This window comes from Neophocaena asiaeorientalis, unplaced genomic scaffold (assembly GCF_003031525.2).
Source record: "Neophocaena asiaeorientalis asiaeorientalis breed wild unplaced genomic scaffold, Neophocaena_asiaeorientalis_V1.1 scaffold147, whole genome shotgun sequence".
NCBI lineage: Eukaryota > Metazoa > Chordata > Mammalia > Artiodactyla > Phocoenidae > Neophocaena > Neophocaena asiaeorientalis.
In genome coordinates, this window is record NW_020173758.1 from 3,703,181 (window position 1) to 3,722,657 (window position 19,477).

A 19,477-nucleotide genomic window follows, 5' to 3' on the forward strand; every position below is an offset into this window, starting at 1 on the left:
TTTTACCTTGCTCCTTCATCTGCTGCATATTTCTCTGTCTTCTCATTTTGTTTTATTTAGTGTGTTTGTGGTCTCCTTTGCGCAGGCTGCATGTTCATCATTCCCGTTGTTTTTGGTGTCTGTCCCCAGTGGGTGAGGTTGGTTCAGTGGCTTGTGTAGGCTCCTAGTGGAGGGGACTGGTGCCTGTGTTCTGGTGGGTGGGAGTGGATCTTGTCTTTCTGGTGGGCAGGGCCGTGTACAGTGTTGTGTTTTGGGATGTCTGTGAACTTAGCATGATTTTAGGCAGTGTCTCTGCTAATGGGTGGGGTTCTGTTACTGTCTTGCTCGTTGTTTGGCATGGGGTGTCCAGCACTGGAGCATGCTGCTCGTTGAGTGGTGCTGGGTCTTAGCGTTGAGACAGAGATATCTGGGAGAGCTCTCACTGACTGATATTAAGTGGGGCGGGGAGGTCTCTGGTGGACCAATGTCCTGAACTTGGCTTTCCTACCTCAGAGCCTCAGGCATGACACCCGACTGGAGCACCAAGACCCTGTCAGCCACACGGCTCAGAAGAAAAGGGAAAAATAAATAAATGAATAAAGGAAAAAGAATAAAGTTATTAAAATAAAAAATTATTAAAATAAAAAAATTAATTTTAAGAAAAGAAAGAAGAGAGCAACCAAACCAATAAACAAATCCACCAATGATAACAAGTGCTAAAAACTAACTACCAGTGATAAAAAGCTCTAAATATTAAACTAAGATGAACATAAACAGAAGCAAATTAGATGCAGAAAGCAAACCCCAAGTCTACAGTTGCTCCCGAAGTCCACCGCCTCAATCTGGGATGATTCGTTGTCTATTCAGGTATTCCACAGATGGAGGGTACATCAAGGTGATTGAGGAGATTTAATCTGCGGCTCCTGAGGCTGCTGGGAGAGATTTCCCTTTCTCTTCTTTTTTCGCACAGCTCCTGTGGTTCAGCTTTGGATTTCGCCCCGCCTCTGCATATAGGTTGCCTGAGGGTGTCTGCTCCTCCCCAGACAGTATGGGGTTAAAGTAGCAGCTGATTTGGGGGCTCTGGCTCACTCAGTCCAGGGGAGGGAGGGGTACACAGTGAGGGGTGAGCCTGTGGTGGCAGAGGCTGACGTGACGTTGCACCAGCCTGAGGCGCGCCATGTGTTCTCCCGGGGAAGTTGTCCCTGGATCACGGGACTCTAGCAGGGGTGGGCTGCACAGGCTCCCAGGAGGGGCAGTGTGGAGAGGGACCTGTGCTCACACACAGGCTTCTTGGTGGCTGTAGCAACAGCCTTAGCGTCCCACGCCATCTCTGGGGTCTGTGCTGATAGCCGCGGCTCGAGCCCGTCTCTGGAGCTCGTTTAGGTGGTTCTCTGAATCCCCTCTCCTCACGTATCCAGCAGCAATGGTCTCTTGCCCCTTCCGCAGATCCAGACTTTTTCCTGGTCTCCCTCCCAGCTAGCTGTGGCGCACTAGCCCCCTTCAGGCTGTGTTCACACAGCCAACCCTAGTCCTCTCCCTGGGATCTGACCTCTGAAGCCAGAGTCTCAGCTCCCAGACCCCGCCCACCCTGGCAGATGAGCAGACAATCCTCTCGGGCTGGTGAGTGTTGGTCGGCACCGATCCTCTGTGCGGGAATCTATCCACTTTGCCCTCTGCACCCCTGTTGCTGCACTCTCCTCCGTGGCTCCAAAGCTTCCCCCATTGCCACCCGCAGTCTCCGCCCACGAAAGGAGAGACTTGTGTGGAAGTCTGTGTGTGGAAACTTTTCCTCCTTCACAGCTCCCTCCCCAAGGTGCATGTCCCATCCCTATTCATTTTTTTTTTTTTGCAGTATGTGGGCCTCTCACTGTTGGGACCTCTCCCGTTGCGGAGCACAGGCTCCAGACGCGCAGGCTCAACGGCCATGGCTCACGGGTCCAGCCACTCCACGGCATGTGGGATCTTCCCAGACCGGGGCACAAACCCATGTCCCCTGCATCATCAGGCGGCCTCTCAACCACTGCACCACCAGGGAAGCCCCCGTCCCTATTCTTTTGTCTCTGTTTTTTCTCTTTTCTTTTGCCCTACCCAGGTACATGGGGAGTTTCTTGCCTTTTGGAAAGTCTGAGGTCTTCTGCCAGCATTCAGTAGGTGTTCTGTAGGAGCTGTTCCACATGAAGATGTATTTCTGATGTATTTCTGGAGAGAAAGGTGATCTCCATATCTTACTCATCCGCCACCTTGTAGGTCCCCCTGAAACAACTTTTTATGTCAAAGTATGGATGTTTGCATTTATTACATTTTTCCTACATTCTCTATATAACTCACTTTCCATGTTTTGGTTGCCATTTACTTGTTTTCTTTAACTTTGCTTAATCTTAATTTCTTATCCATAAAATGGAGTTAATAATATCTACCTCAAGGGCCATTTTAAAAGTTAATGGCATAAATAATTATTTTAAAAATTGAGAATGGAATATTTTAGCTAATACTGCTACTACTAGCATTATTACCACAAGTCATATCACTATTCCTACTTGTTTATTTCATTTATAGTGTAATACCAACTTTAAAATTATGTAGTGGCTATTTCTCCTTGTTTTTGGTTAATATTATAATACCCCAGAATTGCCAACATATTTTAACATCCTATCAATTTATTTTGGCAAATAGTCAAAACGGTTGCATAAAAATCAACAGTTTAAAAATATTTATAGACTTCCTAGTATGTGACACGGACTACACTATACACTGAAGATTTATCAGTGAGTAAGGCAGACAGACTCTTCGACCTACAACAGTTTAACTTCTACTGGCGGAAACAAACATGTAACCAGTCAATTATAATACATGGAAATAAGTGCTAAAATCTGATCTGAACATCCAGAGAGGGAACAGGGACATAATGGTGTGAGGATTGTTGGTAAGGAAGTGGCTTCATTCATCCAGGCTAAAGAGTGAAGGTAGGGAGTGGATCGTCACAATTAAAGAGAACTCCACGAAGTAGAAAAAAGGATATGGAAGAACTCAAATATGAAAATAATGACAGTTCTGGGTCCAAGCAACACCAGGTCCAAAAACCAAGTTAAAAAAATTGAGATGAGGTAAAAGTGAAAACATTTCAAATGTCTGCAACACCCAATTTAACAAGTGACTAAAGACATAAGTTGTGAATAAATCATGAAGAGCCTTGAAAGTTTTATTTTAAGGAGTTTTTCCTGTATCCTGAAAGAAACAGGGAGCTAATTGGGTGGAGGGTAGGGGCGATTTAAATGAGGGAATGACATGATGAGATCTAATTTTAGAAAGATCACTATTTCTGTTGTGTGTTTAATGGTGGCCAAAGAGACTGGTTAGGAGGCTAAGGAGTAGAAGAGAGGCAAATAGTGATGAAGGCGAATAGTGATGAAGGCGAAGAGTGATAGTGAGAAGTGAATTCAAGAATCGACACAAGTAAAGCATACAGAGAGAGAGACTCTGTATGCTTCACAGAGTGAGACAGAGACTATTCAGCTCTATAATATCTTCCTGCAGCCTCTGCTCCCTTTGTATCTATTGTGACTGTAATTATGGATTTTACTGGTATTCACCCCGTAATTCCTTCCCTCTCTCAAGTATTAAAAACAAAAATTCAGAAAAAAAAAATACTTTGTCAGAAGAATCTATAAAGTATTACCATTTTTCTGAGGGTGTCTCAGTGGATATTCTTTCCCTTACATGCTTGCTTAGCCTTTTCATCACTGCCATGTTTTGTGAGAATATAAGAGGTAAAGTACCATAAAATGGACAATCAGAAATGGGAAGGGAAATAGGCTCCTTTGAAGCAAAGATTAAGGATACAATTCTTCAGTCACCTAGAACAGTGATGCTTAGATTGGTCCAGAATATAATCACCCAAAGAACTTAAAAAATATATATACCTAAAACATTGTAGTCACTCAATACTTATTTAATTCACTCAACAGTTGCTTATTGAGAGATGTTGGGCATACTATGGGGAAAAAGCAATTAGTACTTGAGGGTGTTTACAACGTATAGCAGTGGCTTTCAAGCATTGACTATTAAGCCGCATCTTAAAAACACATTTTCCATATAATGCAGTATGCATGTGCAAGCACATACAACAAAAACAAATACACATATGATAGAAAAACATTTTTCGCAAAATAACACTTACCACAACAATATGCAGCACACTTTTTGATATTTTCTATTTGTTTGTGCTCATATTTTAATAATAAGAAATGATGGCTATAAATCATTATATTGATTTCAATATCAACCAAAGAAAGCCATCAAATACTCTGAAAAAACCTCGTACAGGGCTTCCCTGGTGGCGCAGTGGTTGAAAGTCCACCTGCTGATGCAGGGGACGCAGGTTCGTGCCCCGGTCCAGGAAGATCCCACGTGCCGCGGAGCGGCTGGGCCCGTGAGCCATGGCTGCTGAGCCTGCGCGTCAGGAGCCTGTGCTCCGTAACAGGAGAGGCCACAACAGTGAGAGGCCCGCGTACCGCATCGTAGAGAGGATGTTCTAAAACTCTACTTCTGAACACTGATAGTAACACACTGTGCCGGTGCTTTTATTTCAATAAAAATACCCAAAATTTACAGTCTTTTAAAAAAATACCAATTATCTCAAAGACAACTCAATCCAGTTTGAATAAGACACAGAGCTTTATCTCACTTACCTTTATTTCACTTAGAAAAAAACTAAACATCTCATGGGTAAAGAGATGTACTCTTTCAGTCTCACAATGATGTACACACAATGAGATAATTCCCTTAATGGATTCTGGAATTAGTTAGGGAAAAAGCTAAAAGTGAGCAAGTTTTCACCAGCAATATTACACACAATACTAAAAAATCAGGAAACATGAGAACACACTTCTGTTAATGCAATGGATTTATAAAGCTATCCTTAATAAGTCATATTTAATTAAAAAATAACTTTTTTCTTTTAGAGAAACTAACATAGGATAAGACAGTAGTTATAAATATAGAAGAGCTATAATACGGTATTCCCAATTACAGAAGGAGAAAATACTCTTTTATCATTAAGTGACCTATGTAACCAGCATGTAAGAACTAAGTTCCAAGAGTTTTTTCTTTGCTATTAACTGCTTTACTGATTTCTCTCAATAAGGCTTCCATGTGTCAGATAAAAATGATGATGCACATGTATGGCAGAGACCTCTTTTTTTCCTCTCTCTATATCTATTATCCCCCTTCTCTATAGAAATAGAAGTTTAATGGAGCATTATGTCCACCCAGCTGAAGGCTTTATGTCCCAACATCCTTTGCTGCCAGGTATGTTTATGTGACAAAGATGTAGACAATAAGATACAAACAGAAGTGATATGTGCAATTTCTGGGTCATAAACTTAAAAGGAAAGGAGTCCCCTTCCTTATTTCCAATTTTTGTTAGCAGGAATGTGGAAATATTGGCCACCTCAGAACTAAAGATGGAACTCAGGTGTTGAAGATGGTTCATACTGTTAAAATGAGAGAGAACTAAACCTATATCTCGTTTAAGCCTCTATTATTTTCCTTTCTTAAAGTGGCCAAACCTATATCCTAAGTAATGTAGAATTCCTATTCCAAAATGTACTCCTCTATACTGAGTGGGAAAAAGTAGATAAACAAAGTGAGTGAAGTTTAATTACAACATAGAAGCATGGTGAATGAACAAAAGCATGTAAGGATGTGAGGTTGCCTAAGTAATAGGCAGTTATATGGTAATAGAAAGGTCACAAATTCCCAACTCGGCAGTCAAGAGTGTCAAATAAATACTTCCTGGAGAATAAGGCTACTTGTCTTCTACACACAGAACCTTTTTTTTTTTTTGGCAAAATGAAACTTTCTTGTATACGTTTCATACAAAATACTGAAATAGAACATAACTGCATTCTACACATCACTACACCAAAATGTCAAAAGATTCACTTCTCAGCATGAAAATGCACAGAAACATAAATATGAAAGGACTTCACATTAAATGTTTTATTCACACCTCAGTGCAGAGTCAAATGGAGTATTGTGAATGGGATGTAGCACTATCAAATAACATATGCAAGGGGACTTAATGGAATAAAAGAAAAGAAAACTCTGAAACATTCCTGATTCTTGCAGATGGAAGATATCTCTATGGCTGAAAACACTCAGAGTGATAAAATTCAGCTCTTCCAAATTTTGTTATAATTTGCTTCTTGAGCAATTAATTTGGTGATATTTCAATGTATTGGTTATTTATTTGGCCCCTGTCTCTACAGTACGGAGATTGTTTGTAGACAAAGTTCATAGAGATACACTAAACTGCATTAGCATATACAACTTCATTAATAGAAAATATACCTTTTACATACAACTGCTGTAGGAAACCACAGTGGTGAATTTCAAATAGCTATTTGAAAACATTGCCAATGTTTCAGCGCTATTGCCTGACTAAATTTTTCATTTATTATTAACCAAACATTTTTTAATACACATTTGTTGAGAGTAACAGCAACTTACTGATCCAATTTTACTGGTGTTTAGTAGAATATACATCAAAAAATACTTGCCCAATTTCTTTAAGTAAAATTCTCAGTACAAATGTAATGTTGTAAAGTAAAACCAAAATCAACGGTAGTGCCACTAAAAATGGAACCTAGAGAATATATCCCTAGATATTTTCTCTTTCCTCTTTGTATCTAGGCATGATTATTGTACTTAGATAACATAGGGAAATACTGCTGACAATGGCACTCAAGTTTCTGAAAGAAAGGAGGTTCAGTACATATATTTAGGAGCTAGAAGGCAGGAAAATCTATCTTCCTCTTCATAATTTTTCATCTAAGTAAAGGGAGTGACAGAGATGGTCTTAAACTTGGTATCAATTATCTAGTAAGAGAACCGTCCTGATAAGAAAATTTAGTAGATAGTAAAGCATTCCTGATTATTTTACTCCAGAAACACTATGAAAAAAGAGAGCCCTAAAAGAAATGTTATCCAGTGTGTGATTACTTAAAGAGATGGAACAGTTTTCACCTCTGTGTAGGTTTATTAGACATTCCTATTCAGAGAATGTGAACTAGAGAGGAGACAAACTAAAAGACATGAGGATGCACTTAGTTTATGTGCCATAATTGTTCATAGTATGATCATATAAGAGAATAAATACAAAGTTCATGAGACAAAGAATAAATTAAATGAACCATTTGCTCTTTCTGGTTTCTCAGTATACAGGAAATGGAAGGGAAGAGTATTAGAAAACTCAATCTCCGTGGGATATTTAGGCAAAATATGGAACCATAAGATACATTAATTGCCTTAGCAGTTATACACTGTCCATGTGACATTCAGAACTATGATTAAACATCTTTAAAATTCAGCCAAATATGAAAAGTCTTTAGAAAATATTGAAAAAAATAGAAAAAGAAAATGAGCTAATTCTCTCCTTTAATATCAATTTAACCAATTTGTTTAATCATAAAGAGAAAGCTACAGCATCAAGATATTTCTAAGCCCAAATTCTGAGCTTCTGTGGCATGACTTGAAAACACTTTGCTTCTTAGATGTTCGCTGGTGATGAGAGTATGGTGAGAGAATGGGAAGATAAAGACAGTCTTGCCAAAGTCAATCCATAATGAGGTGAGGCAGTGCAACGCTTTACAAAATCGGAAATTTTCTTTGGCCATTCATTTCTGTCTGCTCCTCCCTGAACAAACACAACTTCTAACATGAAAATGTCTGAAGGTAGTTATTCTTCTGGATATTATCAGGAAGTAAAAAAATACTATAAAGAAAAATATTTTAAAGTAAGCTACTCACCTATCCCAATGAAAGCAGCTTTGTACCCTTCTTCTTTCAAAGTGCTAAGAGTAATTTCATTCACTGAAAGGCTTTTACCACAAATTATCTGTAAGAAAAAACATTTCTGTAACTGTATTTGGGCATTTGAATGACTAAAACCTTAATCTTTAACATCGAAAATAATAAAAACTCCGTATACACATATATATAATTCCACATATAGATATGAAAATATTTTTGTCTTTTAGTATATAGGCTTATGTATACTAAATAGTATATAAATAGAACAAACATGTTTTACTTAATAGCTAAATGCATTTTTGCCTTTTAATTAAGTACCACAAGAAAAGCTAGTGTATTTAAAATCAAGTCAGTAAATTTTCACAGCTTAATTAGTATGTTCAAGGCACTATGTGGGGCATTTTAAAGAATAAAATGTTAAATGAGACACAGTTTCTGCCTCAATGTACAGTCAAGATCTGTGCAGAAGATGTACAGAAATAAGTATAATAAATAACACAGTGTGATCAGCACATGTCTACAAGAACTCAAGGGATGGAGAAATTCATTTTGGCTGAGGTCATATAGATGAGAAAAAAGAGAGGTAGTGGGATTTCAATAAAGCCCTTTTTAAACTGAAGTATAGTTGATTTACAATATTGTGTTAGTTTCAGGTGTACAGCAAAGTGATTTGGTTAAACATATATATGTGTGTGTGTATCTATATTCTTTTTAAAATACTTTTCCATTACAGTTTATTGTAAGATATTGAAAATAGTTCCCTGTCAATAAAGCCATCTTAAAAAATGGATAGGATTTTGATAGGGGATACTTTTGAGGGAAGATGAGTAAAGTCAGGAGTCAGAGGGTAGATACTTCTATTAAAAATCACAGTACTTTGCTTAATTCCAGACATGAGCCTATTTTCAGATCTTGAACCTGCTGACTGAAGAGGTGGTCAGGTCCCTAGAAAGAAAGACCCTGAAACATCCTGGCAAGTAAATACTATAATGATTTCTCTATTCCTTCTCCAAAGGGAATTATAGCCATTTACCCAGGTAACTGTACACTGGGGAAGGGGGCATAATCACACATTTCAAGGACCCTGGACAAGGTTCTTCACTGACATTGATACCTGAAGAGTGGGGACCTACAGTGATAAGGTGAAAAATGGAACCTGGATAAAGTCTGGTTCACAGTGGGCCTAAGGGGATCACAGACCCAGTTAGTGGTTATTCCCAAGTCTGCAAGTGTATAATAAAAATTGTTATACATGTCAGTAGAAATAATCCCCACGTTGGGTCTCTGGTCTGCAAAGTAAGAGCTATTACAGCTATAATATTGGGAAGGCCAGAAAACTTCTGAAACCCTGGTCGAGAGAGTAAATCAACCACAATGATAGCCTGGAGTCGGTGGGATAGGGAAAGATGGTGGTGGTCCATGTTATACTTCTGTTTCATTTCCCAGTCTGGCCCTGCTGAGACTAGATGATTTCTGGAGAATGACAGTCAACTCCTGCAGGCTTGACCAAAGTGAAGCCCTGACTGCAGTGTCTGTGACAGATGTGGTATTATTGCAGATTAGTAAGGCCACAGGTACAATGCACGTAGCCATTGATAATGATGAATGCACACTTTTCATCATGTTTCTGTGGAAAAGGGATCAGAAACAGTTCACATTCATGGGGGAAAGATAAGAATATTCACTTACAGGTTTGCCTCAGGAATATGTCAACTCTCTTCTGTAATTATATGTATAATCCGAAACAATCTGGCCATACCACAGACATCATAGTGATCCATTACACTGAGAACATCATGCAGGTTGGACAGCATAAGCAAGGGGTAGCTAGTATGCTGGAGACTTTAATATGCCTGCCCTCCACAGGGCAGAAGATGAACCTTATGAAGATCAGGGACTAGCCACTTGAGTGAAGTAAAGGGGTCTACTTCTCAGGTATGTGCCAGTATATACTCTCTAAAATACATGACTTCGCTGCGATTTTGCACTCCTTTACCATTATAAATAAGGAAGCACAATATCTGGTAGGTTTGAGTTTTGAAGTCAACATGTTCCTAAAAACAAAAGTCTCTAAACTGATTCATAGCAGAAGAACAAAGTTTACCCATTAAAGCAATAATTGCACCTAACTTGCATAGAGTACCTAACTAAGTGCAAGACTCTCTTCTAAATACTGCATAGATGGACTTCTTTCATCCACACAATAGCATTATGAAGTGATATCGTTTTCTAATTTTACAGATGATGATACTAAGGGACAAGAGAGCTTTGACAACCTTTACCAAAGTCAAATATGTAGTTTAATTGCAGAACCAGCACATGTAAAAGCTATGCTCTAATGTCTCTTGAGAATGAAGGGCAGAACCAGCACCATCCTCAAAGGCACAGAACAACATACTGCATGTGGAGAACTACTTGAAAATGTAGTGTTTCTGGGGTATAAAGTGCAAAGAAAAGAAAACAAAGAGAAAGTAGGGGGATAAAATGACTTTGGATATAACACAGGGGGGCATTTTTGTTTTACTAAAATACTAGTTCTAATTTTATTGGCAGATGAACCATTTGAAAGTTTACAACCAGGGGACAACCAAGGTGAGATTAACAACTAATATTCAGAACTCTGGAACATATCAAATACCATAAAATAAACTGGACAATTAAAAAAACACATATTATTAAAAGTACTTAATACTAAGTATCTAATAGTGGGTATTACTATTAGAGTTAGTAGAGTTAGATGCTATTAAAAGTAATGGATAATGAAGCTTTAGAATTTTACTTTATTTTTCAAAGAGTAGATTTTTTATTAAACTATTTCTGATCATAAAGAAAGATAAAAAGTTCTAGTGCTTATTTTTTGAAATGACCTCAATACCAATATACAATGAAGGTTAGACATAAAAGAAAACTACAGGTTCAAATATTCTAAATAAAATTTTAGTAAACTGAATAATACTACAATTTCCAAAGGTGAGCAGTGGAGTGCCCTGCCAATGGGTCTATCAGTGGAAGTGATACTCAGAATACTTGACTTTAGGTTTGGTTTACTAACTGACTCAGCAAAAAAATTGAAGAAAGACTCCCATCCTTCCTGAGGTAGTGTTTGTGGGCATGTGTGTGTGTGTGTGTGCGTGTGTGTAGCTGAGTAGTGGAGTTATGTGATTTATCAAACAGGATTGAAAATCTTCCAATTTTTCCACCCTGATAGAGTGAACATGTCCCTGAATTTGTAACGTACAGAAAGGATGCACAGGCATTTTGCGTTTCTCAGTCTGTTTCCACCCTAGCAGGCAACAGCGTGCAACTGAGGAAGCAAAAAAGTTGAATTAGACTTTTGTGTATCGAAAACTGGAAAGACAAGTAGCTTTACTCCTAGTGTTAATTTACTGGGATTGGGACCAGTAAGACTTTACTTACTGTAGTCAGACATTGTGGGACAGGGGGAGAATAACCATCACTGTGCAGTAAGTAGCTCCATGGTGCAAATGAGAACAAAGCAATAGTAACAATAATCAGTGGAGTGACAAGCACATGGACTCTTCCCTATGTTGGGGAATCTAGTCAAATTTCCCTTTTCTAAAGCATAAAACCCCCAAACGTTTGCCATCAAATCCAAAACTCACTCTCAGAAAGAACAGGAGATTCTTTGACAAAATGTTAAAATTTTGCTTACATTATGCCTTAGGAAATTGGACCAAGACGTGTAAAACTTAAAACTGGTATTATATGACAACTAACAGACATCAAAACATTTTGTGGCTGATATACGATGAAGTCCTAAGATTATTTGTTAAATATATATGATGTTAGAAAAATCATGTTATGGGCATTTTGTTTGTGTTTTTGCTCCCTTTTCTCCCATATTTTTTATATATGTAATATTTCTGTCATAATTTTCTTAGATATGGCTTATAGCATATATTAACCTCCCTCTAATGGCTTTAATAATATATGCCTGGGTACTCAAACATCCCAGCTAAATTGAGAATAAAATTTGCTCCACATCAAGCTTAGTGTAAGAGTTATTACTATTTCAATAGAAGGGCTGAATATAATAAGCCCTGAGCCAAAGTTCCACCTAATATCTACTCCGGGACTTGACAGAAACTTTCTTTATGCGTCCATAATATGTCTTCATACATATAATAATATTTTTAATGTAGGATTAAGGTTTACAACCTTTTCGGCGTGGAACACTTTTTTGAAATGAACTATGTGGCACCCATTATTAAAAAATACAGATAATAATGTACATGCTCTTCACATTTTTGATAGAAAATCTGGCTAAATAGACCAAGTATTTCCAGACTCTTTAACATAGAAAATAAGATAAAATAATTTTAAAACTAAATTCATCTCTTTTTAGACACAAAATTATTTTGTTGGCTCTTAATGCACATGTTTCTCGCCTTCCAGTAGAGACAAAATATGACTTCATATTTGTTTTCAATAACATCCTACAATGATGGAAATGCTCGTTGCAAATAAACATAATGACAAACAAGATGATATAGAAAATTTATCAAGAAAGATATCTCAGATATTTTTGTTCATATTATGAAGACAGAGCTTCCCTGGTGGCGCAGTGGTTGAGAGTCCGCCTGCCGATGCAGGGGACACGGGCTCGTGCCCCGGTCCGGGAAGATCCCACATGCCGCGGAGCAGCTGGGCCCGTGAGCCATGGCCGCTGAGCCTGCGCGTCAGGAGCCTGTGCTCCGCAACGGGAGAGCCCACAACAATGAGAGGCCCGCGTACCGCAAAACAAAAACAAAAAACCCCATCAATGTTCTGTTTCTCATAAAAAGACTGAAATCAGATGGATAAAATTTTTAAATTTAGCAAAAATATAAGTATCAAGACAATATTCTTACCAATAATAAAATAATGAAATGCTTGGAAATTTATTTCTATAAAGCTAGCATAACTCTATAACCAAAATCTATAACATAGCCAAAACTCGCAAAGATAACAAATAAAAAATAAAGCAAAACAAAGACAGACTTTCAGTAGCTTTGAAACTCTATAAAGCGAGCAACAGAAGCTATTAAAACTGTATTTACAGTTTTAATATTCAGTGCATTGAATGCAAAAGAATTTTTAAAAAAAACACATAGAAAAAACTTAGTTCTAGATGTACAGATATAATAAAACATGATGCAAATGTATACATTCCAGAAATGCAAAGATTAATATAACTCAATACATTATCTGAACATAGACTTTCAAAAGGGGCAATTAAAAAATTTAACACCCCTCCTCCGTTAAAATAAAACAAAATAACTTAGAAAATTTTACTATTCTAAGTCTAGAAAATGAAAACATTTATTCAATATGATACAAATACTATTTCATAGCTCAGAAAAGATGCCATGCATTACTACTTTTATAACATACTAGTGACAATGAAATAGTGGAAGAAAAAAAAATATATATATATAACATACAAATAGAGGGTTTTTTTGTGACACAATATTTGACTGAAAAAATTCATCTTAGAATAAACAAGAACTAATCTATCAGCTATTAGATATGAAATAAATTGAAATTACTCAACAAGAAATTTAGCTGAAGAACACAGTTGGGAGGGAAGATGATGAATTAAACTAAGTTTATATATGATGAGTGTATGTTATTTGGATGATAAATGTGTTCATTAAACTATTAAGATTACAGGACTGGAGTTCAAAAGGAAGATGGTTCTAGACAAGTCCTTAGCACACCTCTAGGCAAAAGTAAATTCTCAGTAATTATTTATCAAATAAATGAAACAAACCTATTAGAAAGAGAAAAAAATCAGATAATAACCAAGATAATGCTAGATCATGAAAGCTAAAAATACATACATACATGAGCATAGATACATACATGCATGCATACATATCAGAATATATCACATGCTGCACAGGAGCCAAACAGTATAAACCCAGAGAAAAATTTGTTTCATTGCCAGGAAATTATTTTTGACTTTAAAATATACAGTGTTAGTTGAGAGGTAAAAACGGAAGGCAGGTTATAAGAAGAATTTGGTGATGAGGAAAATGTCGTAACAAGTGTAGAATATTTTTAAAAATATATATCCTTTCATGGATAAAGTTGATAAGTCATAAAAGATGCAAGCATTTCATCAATGGATGCAAGTCCTCAAAGCTGAAAAAGAGCCTCATTACTGTCTCTCCTCAGAGTGATGGACAAGACAGTATTAACCTTCTCTTTAATTCAGGTTCCAATTCTTTCCTGATAATTTAATAAATTCATAGGGTTTAAAATTCAAATGTACAAAATGGTGATAAAGTCCTTCCTACACCTTCCCAAAGGCAATCTATACTATCAGATTCTATACATTTCCAGAGCACATATATTTCCAGGCATATATAAGCAGATATGTTTGTATTTTACACAAACTGTAGTAGCATACTTTTACCTTTGAACAAATATTGACCAAGGCAAGGGACATTAATTGACTTTGTCAAGGTTATCTGACTATAAAATTAGAAAGTGTCATAATTGTAGCTGAAATGTACGTTTTCTGGCACTCAGTGAATCGACTACTATTATGTCTTGAGTTTCCTAGTAAGAGAAATGGGTATGCCCTAATTTATGCAATATATCTGGTATGGTAAAAATCAAATGCAATTTTGTAATTACTTATAAGATGAATTCAGAGGTGTCAAATTAATTTTTGATTCATCTTCAATTTGAAGTATCACTTAATATATTAGTTTGAAGTCTCAATAATCATGTTCTTATTTAATGAGATTTAGGTAAGAACTTGCATTCAAAATGAAATACATTTAACAGACTTCTCAGAATGTATTTATATAAAGCAAGTAATCACCCTTAAATCTATTTTGAACACTATTTTTGAACTCTGTTTTCATAAAGCTGTGCACATCTGTACGGCATACTTGCTATAAGATTTTTTGTTTGGTGATTATGTGTAAATGTTTCATCGCCTATCCATTGCCAAATAAGATGTAATTATAAGTGTAAATGCACAAAATACTGTTTTGAGTGTTTCCCTTTTAATTGGTTATTTTAATTTTTATTTCTAAATGCAAGAGCCATAAATAGTTTGTACTTTTCAAAATAGCTCCCATATGTACTTACAGAATGTATTATGTAAATCATAGTACTTTGTTAATGTATTATCTTATACCTATTACAGAAAGGTAAAATTTTTGAAATAAAAATAGCAATATGTTCAAGTGAAGAGCCAGAGTATGATACTCTTAAATAATACAAAAGAATAGGAATATCTAAAGCTATATTACGAAAGTAAAATGTATTAATTTTTTGACCATCTTTAAAAGAACACAATATTTATTTCACAAAACAATTAAAAATACAGAGCTGTTGCTTTCTACCTTGCTGAGTAACTGTTTATGTTAAAAAAGGATTATCACATTAACACTATTGACATTATGCATATAGTAAATAAAATAAACCTCTGTAAGAAATTATGTTCCAACTTGTGAAATACAAATGTTTCAGAATGCACAAAACTTGCATGAAAAAAACGTGATTAAAGCAACCAAATCCTTCTATTAGCTGCACTGAACCCCTAAAGCAATTTAGGAATTTGTTTCTTACAGACAATTAATCACATGCAGGCGTGCCAGATGAGAACTATTGATTGCCCTTTTCCAGGCTAGTGGCATTCAGACAGTAGACAGACAAATGCCCTAAGCAAGGAGAAGCATCTTTCTGCTTCTGCCTGGTGTAGCTTTTAATTGTTCTTTCCTAAAGTGTGTGACATTTTGTTGTTAATCTTTAGTGTAGCGCTTACTCCTTTCTTTTGGAGCAATACACATGTAAGTGTTATGTTTTTCACTTACCTTTACACCAAGGTCCTTCATAAGCTCAATCTCAAAATTGACTACATTATATGGTAGCCGGAACTGAGGGATTTCAGAGATACTGAAAAGAAAAACGAGACGCATTTGTGGGAAAATCACCAATTTAAAAAATGCAACATATCTTTATTGATCAGTATTAAAGGAATAAGTATCTCTTCTGAGGGTATTTTCATATCACATAATGTGAGTGTGAGGACATCCACATTTTTATATGCATGACAGAATATGATATGGGTTTCAAGAGAAACAGTAGAAACTGATGTGGAAAATAAATAAAAACAATAAAAAACAAATAGTGAGTAGACAATTGGCCTATACTTTTAAGTTTATTACAGTATTTAGTTGATTTATTTACTAACACTTCTATAAATTCCTAAGAAAAAATCTAAAAAAACCCAGAAATTTGAAAGTATACAGTGTTTAATATACATATCATATATACATACACATATATATTCTATAACTATACCTCTAGCTTGTTCAAATTCAAATCTGTAACTTTGTATTATCATGCTGTTCAGGACATTACAGAATAAGTTCTGTAATGTGATCTACAGAATATTTTTACAGTAAAACAATCTTCTATGAAAGCAATGTGTCCCAAAAGGGTTCAGTCATTAAAAAGTAATCCTACTTGATATCAGTGCTCATTGTTTTCTGTCTTCAAATACAATCACTTCAAGAGTTAATAGTTCATACATAGTATTAAAGGTATGTTCAAATAACTTTTCAATATCTTATAGCAATAAAAAGGCTACATATGTTCATGAATATACAGCAATTCATGTAGTCATTCATCTATTCATCCAACAAGCATTTACAAAGTACCAGGTACAGTGTTAGCTGCAGTGATTTAATGGTGAATTTGACCAAATTACCACTTTTAATAAGCTCTCATTCTTGTGAGCAAAGATATATAAACAGATCATTACAACAGAATGTAGTACATTCAGTGAAAGAGCTATATCCAAGCACTATAGAGATTGATTTGTAAAATAAATAAATAACTGTTGAAGATGAACTTTCTGGATCATTCAGTGCAAGGTCTTCCAAAGTACATCTATAGTCTTTTCATTCTTTGGTGACTTAAGAACTTGATTATTCAATTAATTTCCATACATCAATCAGCAAGGCACCATGCTCATCTCAGTGCTATAGAAAATGCAAAGTACTGAACAGTACAAAATCTATATTAGCTCCTATATTAAAGGAGCTTTCTATCTAGTTAGGGTGTAAGATTATACATAAGAATGACTTAGGGCATAGGGTAAGAGAGAAAAACCTCCTAAGCTGATCTTTGGACAACCACACTACCTCAGCGGTTATCATAATGCTCTGGGCACCACACAGGACTCTGCCTTTGTAGGGTAGCAGAATATGCCCCTCCAAATATGCCACTTCAGCACAGGATTATTTTGAGCTGAAGATAATTAAGAAGAAACAGATACAAGAAAAGCTCTCCGGTCCCCTATTATCTGCCAAAAAGCAGTACATAAATTTGCAATGGTGTGTCTTCCTTTCCTGTACCAAGAAGGGCAAAACTCTTAATCACCAGGAGACAGTTGTAGACCCTTACCAGACCAAAGATGGGCACCAAGAGGAATTTACATTACAAGCTTTACTAAATAACTCTTATGTTCCATTAGTTTCCCCCATATATTTACCTTCTCACAGTTTGCTGTCCCTAAAAGCATAAACCCCTTTTCCTTTGTCTTGTCACTTCTCCACAAATTTATCATTCTTTGTTAAGATGCTACATAGGGGCTTCTCTGGTGGTGAGGTGGCTGGGAGTCCGGCTGCCAATGCAGGGGACACGGGTTCAAGCCCTGGTCCGGGAAGATCCCACATGCTGTGGAGCAACAAAGCCCGTGCACCACAACTACTGAGCCCGTGTGCCACAACCACTGAAGCCCATGTGCCTAGAGCCCATGCTCTGCAACAAGAGAAGCCACTGCAATGAAGAGTAGCTCCCCCCCCAAACGCAGCTAGAGAAAGCCTGCACTCGAGACCCAACGCAGCCAAAAATAAATAAATAAAATCTATCTTTAAAAAAAAAAAAAAGATGGTACATAAACCTCAAGTTCTGACCCCCCTTCTCTGAATGACTCATCACTGAGTTCTCCCACATGTATGTACAATACATGTGTTAATAAACACTGTTTTTCTCCTTAATTTGTCTTATGTTAGTTTATTTCACAAGGCAACTACTGACCTAAGAGGATAGAGGATATTTTTTTTTCCTCCCTGTACCTTCCGAGGCTAAGGAGAAAAATTCTTAAATAGTATGGATTACATAAGTAGGCACAAACAGACACCCAGTCTTGATAGGCCTGGGGGTCTGCAGAGGAGAGACTGAAAATGGACTAACATTGGAATCTGATGAAAGTCCTCAAAAGGCTAGACACGAAAGCAAAAATTCTAGCTAAATAAACCAACTACAGCAAGGTGAGCCTCTAAATACAAACAGATACACTGTGAGGCTGAGTACCTTCCTCTGACTTGGGATTTTTATGGGTTCTGAATAGAAGTACATGATATGTAAGTAAAAAAAAATGATGCTAGTTTAGGTCAATGGTTCTAATTTAAGATATGGCTCTGAAACAGCAGGTTAATGAAGCAGGAACAATTTTTCTATTGACCAGAAAGAAAGGAGAACACTCTCAACCTAGCAAGAAGAAACCAGAGCAAGGAGGAAGTATAACTCTGAAAGTTGAAGTAGCCAGCAGAGCAAATGGAATGCCAGGCTGCTAGGGCTTGAGCAGCTCTGCTTAGAATCACATACTGCCCTGAAAGCGTTGTAGCCCACACTTACTTAGCACATGTGTTATGAATAAATGTGTGAGAATCACATTTCCAAGCATCTTCTATAGGAAATAAGAGTAATGTGAGATACTAAAAAGAGTTAGATTTGATCATAATCAAGTAGGCAGGGGATAAGGAGGTATATTGATTGTTATAAACATGACACAATTATATTCACCAATGGATGAGGTCAGCAGACAGATGGGCGATACACACACACACACACTCACACACACACACACTCTCATGGTACAACGTGACAAGTATCAAATACCAAATGTGAACGAGAGTGTTTCAAAGGAGAATTAGCTTATTGCAAGATGAGATAATCAGGTGAAATGTGACATATGATCAGCTTTCAGACAAGTGAAGGCATCCCAAGATGAGGAAAATGGTAAGGAAGGAGGAACAGAATGGGGAAGAGGGGAAAAAAAAAAGTGTACATGCTGTGTTCAGGGGATGGGCAATGGAGCAGAGGGGTGTCAGCAGGCTTTAACAGGAACACTACCACCCCAGATACCAGGCAAATTCCTCCTCATTTCAGAGCTCTAAATGACGTCCATATGTGATGGCACCCACATTTTTATCCTCAAACCTAAATTCCAGACCTTTATATTCACTTGGACGTCTAATAGGCATCTCAAATTTTTTATACCCCAAACTAAACTTTTGGTTCCTCTACCCCAACATATGTCCTCAGACAACTCCTTCCTATGAGCTGCTCAACCCTATACTCGTACTCTATTCTCTTACCCACATCACACCAAGTCCAGGTGCAGGCAATAAGGAGGTACACTGTTTTTAGACGATTTAAAAAGTTATGAAACTGACAAAAATAAGCCTTTTTGTATTATCACCATGAGTAGGTAACTCTAAACAAGTCAGTGATATTCTAAACACTGTCTCCCCCCAAAAAACTCTTTGGTGGATCTAAATTCTAAATAATGGCTACAGTTGCTACAGAGTTTTAGTAATAAATGTTTTTAAAATAAATATCCACATGTGTCAGGTCTACAGTCTTCCGCTCT

General features: G+C 36.8%; 1 protein-coding gene across 2 annotated transcripts in view; it reads right to left on the reverse strand.

Moving 5' to 3' along the window:
- Positions 1-19,477, reverse strand: part of DPYD (dihydropyrimidine dehydrogenase) — a 793,614-nt gene that overhangs the window by 544,175 nt on the left and 229,962 nt on the right. The window contains exons 7-9 of one of the 2 annotated variants that reach the window (XM_024751226.1): positions 15,627-15,708; positions 7,789-7,876; positions 7,491-7,675 (exon numbers count right to left, since the gene is read on the reverse strand). In XM_024751226.1, the coding sequence (XP_024606994.1) occupies positions 7,656-7,675; positions 7,789-7,876; positions 15,627-15,708 (190 nt within the window). In that variant the 3' untranslated portion in view covers positions 7,491-7,655. Of the gene's footprint in view, positions 1-7,490; positions 7,676-7,788; positions 7,877-15,626; positions 15,709-19,477 lie in introns of those variants that run through there. The other variant, XM_024751225.1, reaches the window with a different exon arrangement.